The sequence below is a fragment of the Sinocyclocheilus anshuiensis genome, unplaced genomic scaffold (genome assembly GCF_001515605.1).
Source record: "Sinocyclocheilus anshuiensis isolate Anshui unplaced genomic scaffold, SAMN03320099.WGS_v1.1 scaffold284, whole genome shotgun sequence".
Taxonomy (NCBI): Eukaryota; Metazoa; Chordata; class Actinopteri; order Cypriniformes; family Cyprinidae; genus Sinocyclocheilus; species Sinocyclocheilus anshuiensis.
Window position 1 is genome coordinate 1,734,391 of NW_015554266.1, and position 4,032 is coordinate 1,738,422.

The following is a 4,032-nucleotide window of genomic DNA, read 5'->3' on the forward strand; positions in this document are numbered from 1 at the left end:
CTTAATTTTTAAGGGGACAAGGATGAAAAGAGGGAGTACTAAAATTAAACCACTTGGTAACATAGGAGCTGCATAAAATAAAGAAATTGTGTACCATACCATACATGTCCATCACTGCACTGGGGTACAATATTCAATTTGATGTGATCCAGTTTAATGCGTTTTCAAATAATTAACTTGTGCATACATAATGCCCTCTCTCCACAGTTACAGATTACACAATCAATGATGGTCCGAGGACAGAGCTTTGAGGAACACCACATTTATGGGACTGGAAAACTAGCCTTCGCTAAATGTCTATTTGTGTAAAGTACCTTTCTTGTAAAGTTTCTTCTTTTTTTTTTTTTTTTTTTTTTTTTTTTTTTTTACTTTTTTGATAACATTAAAACAGATCTTTTCTTTTCCTTTTTTTTTTTTGGTCTGATTCTTTTGCATAAAGGATCTATACACAATCTGGCCGAGTTCAAAGCTGTAGAACAAAGTGACAACCCCTTTTCTCAGGAACACTTCAGATCAGGAATTCAAGATATTGAATGGTGTGTGCATCAAAATATCATAACAACACAAATAATAATCTCTTTAAACAGAAAACTACCTGCAAAATCCTAGAGGAGGAGAAATTGGACTCTGGCGGCCAACAGACCAACAAAACAGCCATCAAATGGCTCTGAGAATCTGTATGATGAGACTCTCTGAACCAGAGCTCAGTGTAATGGCAAACACTGCCCCCTATGGACCATCGGACACCAGTCCAGAAATGATCATTTAATTAGAACATGGGAAAGACAATCAAAACTTTGAGTGACAGCTGACTTGGTGGGTGTGTGGCAAGATTAGTTTGGCTATAGTTCGGTGAATCTCAGGAAATCTGTCAATATTCACAGATCACTATTTCACCCTTAACCAAAAGAGAGAATTAAGAAATTATATTTTGCAATAATAAAAAAGGAAGCAGATTTTTAGAACCATAATTGGATTGCATTATTTTCCAGACAAATTAAACATCTGCCCACTCTTTACAGTTACAAAAAAAAAAAAAAAAGGAACCTACTGAGGGGAAAAACACATTAAGATGGTTTGCAGTAATACGAATTTGGGGCAAATTGTCTTAGTGGTGAAAATGATACAAATGATCTTTATTCTAAAACCAACTTCATTTTCTTAATGCAAAAAAAAAAAAATTAATTAAAAAAAAAAAAAAAATTTTTTATTAAGTTTTATGTATTTTTAGTTGACCTTTATCTCAGGGAAAGGGCCACAGATCATTATATAAAGACTAGCTCTGTCTCTAGCCATTAAATATAATGTGCTACAAGGTTGCAGGGGAATATTTTAATAATAAACTAAACAGATCACCCAACCACCATCAAAAACAGAGCCTTCATTAGGAAAAAAAAACAAAAACAAAAAATAAATTGTAAAAATATATATATTTTTTCAAAGGTATAATTTACTTTATTCAAACAATGAATAGCAGCACTTATTAAATATTAAAATCTTTTATCTGAGACTACAAGCAAAACAAAAACAAACAAAAAAAGAAATTATAAAATAAAATTCCTGAGGATGACAGCAACTACACCTCGAGTCAAAGAGAAATCTCACTTTAGCTCTAATCGGTTGATATTTCGTCTCATACCCTGCTTTAGACCCCACAGTCAGTCTTATGAGATGCGTTTCAGCTCAAATAGCATGATGAGGTCATGGGGTGGTGGGTGGATATGTTGAGAGTCTTGGTACCTTTAGCATTCAAGGTTTTGATATTAATTCTGATATCTATACATGATTTATTTGACATTGGTCAAATTTTTTTGTTTTGTTTTTTTTCCTCAAGAATCTCTCTCCTCAAAAACTATTTCAGTTTTCCAAACATTACAGAACGGGAGTATTATTCCACTTGTGCGTCCAACAGACTAGACACAGATTCACTCAGTGTGCTTTCACTTTGAGCTTGCTGGGACAAAACAAAATTCTCCCCCTATAAATCCACACGAAAAATCACTTTAACACACTCACACACACACACACACACACGCTGTTAGTCAATAGGCTTGATTGTACACTAAACTTCACATGAACCCAGGCTGTGGCCAACTCAATGCAGGTTTTCTTTATATTACACGACAGAAATCATCAGAGGATGTCACAGAGGCTGGCACTGGCATCATGTGACCTGTCCTCTCCAGGTTATGGGCTGTACTGTTAAAGTCCATTGTAATGGGGACCCCAGCGCTTGTTGATATGGTCGAAGGTGTGCGAGACCCACTGCTGCTCCAGAACGCGGTATCTCTCCTCACATAAATACAGAGGCTTTCCTCGACTATGGAACAGAAAAAAAACAAGAGCTTACAGCAGGAAATGAAAACCATTTTCTCTATAAAGAAATGAACAGGCAAATAAACTTAAATCCACAAATAAATGACTACTGAGCAGGGAAAGTATGCCACAAAAATGAACAAAAACGCCCCCCGATTTTAAGATAAGGGAACACGGATGTCACGAGTAAGATAATGTCAACATTAATTAAAAACTTGATCTGAAAATGCTGATTTTTCGGCAGTACATTTAAATCGGCTCACATTGCAGCAGATTTCTTTTTATGCATTTTTTGCAGCATTGAGCATTATAACCAATCACATGTTTCTGTTGAGTTATGAAGTAATGGCCAATCTGAGGCGTTTAGTCAACTGTGAAAAAAAACGTTTGACTGAATTCTGCACTCTCGTGAACTCTTCACAAACAAAGTTCAGATATAAATGGAAGCAGATTTATTTTGCAGTGTAAACAGCTTCGATGTCTGTAACAGGATTTTTTTGCAAGAGCGCAGAACTCAAATCATTGGCTGCTTCAGTGATAGCGGACATTCTTTGCAAGTTTTCTGTATATAATTTATTCCTAGTCTTGAATAACCATTGTGTTTTTCACGCTACTAAGATAACCAATTTGGCCTTGATTTTTGAACGCGTAAAAAAGCAATAAAAATTTATTCATAAACGGTTCTCAGCTTGTTTTGTCTGTGTAGCCAGAATGTGACATGATGTTTCCCCAAACACAAAAATGTTTATGTATTCTATTATGTACTCTAGGGTTGTGACGGTGAGGAAATTTTCCCACCGGTTAATCGACGTGTGACAACACCGATAATACCGGTATCACCGTGGGGGCAGGGGCGTTCCCTCTTTTCCTCGCTTTCCTTCGCTTTTAAATAGCTTGTAAAAGCTGCGTGCGCATTTTACTTTCACTTTCAAATAGCGGCAATTCGGCGTAAAGCAATTGTTCGTTTGAATTTCCCCTCTTTTCCTCGCTTTCCTTCGCTTTTAAATAGCTTAAAAGCGCCGTGCACATTTTACCTAATTTATCGAATTAGCGGCAGTTCGGCATCAATTGCTTGAATGCAACAACAAAATACAACATCAAACTCACTTTAGCCTATATATAAAACATAGAACTTTTATTAACAAAACAAATAAAAATACACCATGCTATAGGGCAGGCTATGCCTAATATAAAATAACAAATAACTTACATAAAGTTTAAATAGGTATACAAAACTGGAAATAGGCTAAGTAAACATGTATAATATATAACCAAATAAATAAGAAACGTAGAACGTTTATTAGCAAAACGAGTAAGAAAGCTTGGAGGCACGGCATACACCTTGATATAAAAATAAGTTTAAATAGTAAAAATCAGCAAACAATGTGGAACCAATTAAATAAGAAACGAATGTTTAAAAAAATCACCTTAGATAAACGGCAAAAGTCAACAGGCTTTTCAAAATCCAAAATATTGCCAAACAGGTGCTTTTGCATCTCGTTCCGAAACTAAACCATCCGCGATCGTCTTGTCTGTCTCACCTCACCCCACTCTTCTTGTCAGTCAGCTCGACTCACTCTCCTCACTGGAGAAATGAAATCTGATCTTTGTGATGCGACTGTTGTTCGGCACGCTGCATCGAGCAGCCGCGTTCAGTTTTTAATTGTAGTGTCTGTTCTTTTACTGAACTAAATTATTTTTATTACTATAAAAAAT

General features: G+C 35.7%; 1 protein-coding gene across 2 annotated transcripts in view; it reads right to left on the bottom strand.

Moving 5' to 3' along the window:
* Positions 1-1,209: 1,209 nt before the first annotated feature.
* Positions 1,210-4,032, bottom strand: part of LOC107671306 (E3 ubiquitin-protein ligase UBR3-like) — a 66,826-nt gene continuing 64,003 nt past the window's right edge. For both annotated transcript variants that reach the window (XM_016464198.1, XM_016464197.1), the window contains exon 39: positions 1,210-2,320. In XM_016464198.1, coding sequence (XP_016319684.1) covers positions 2,203-2,320 — 118 coding nt within the window. In that variant the 3' untranslated portion in view covers positions 1,210-2,202. The remainder of the gene's footprint in view (positions 2,321-4,032) is intronic.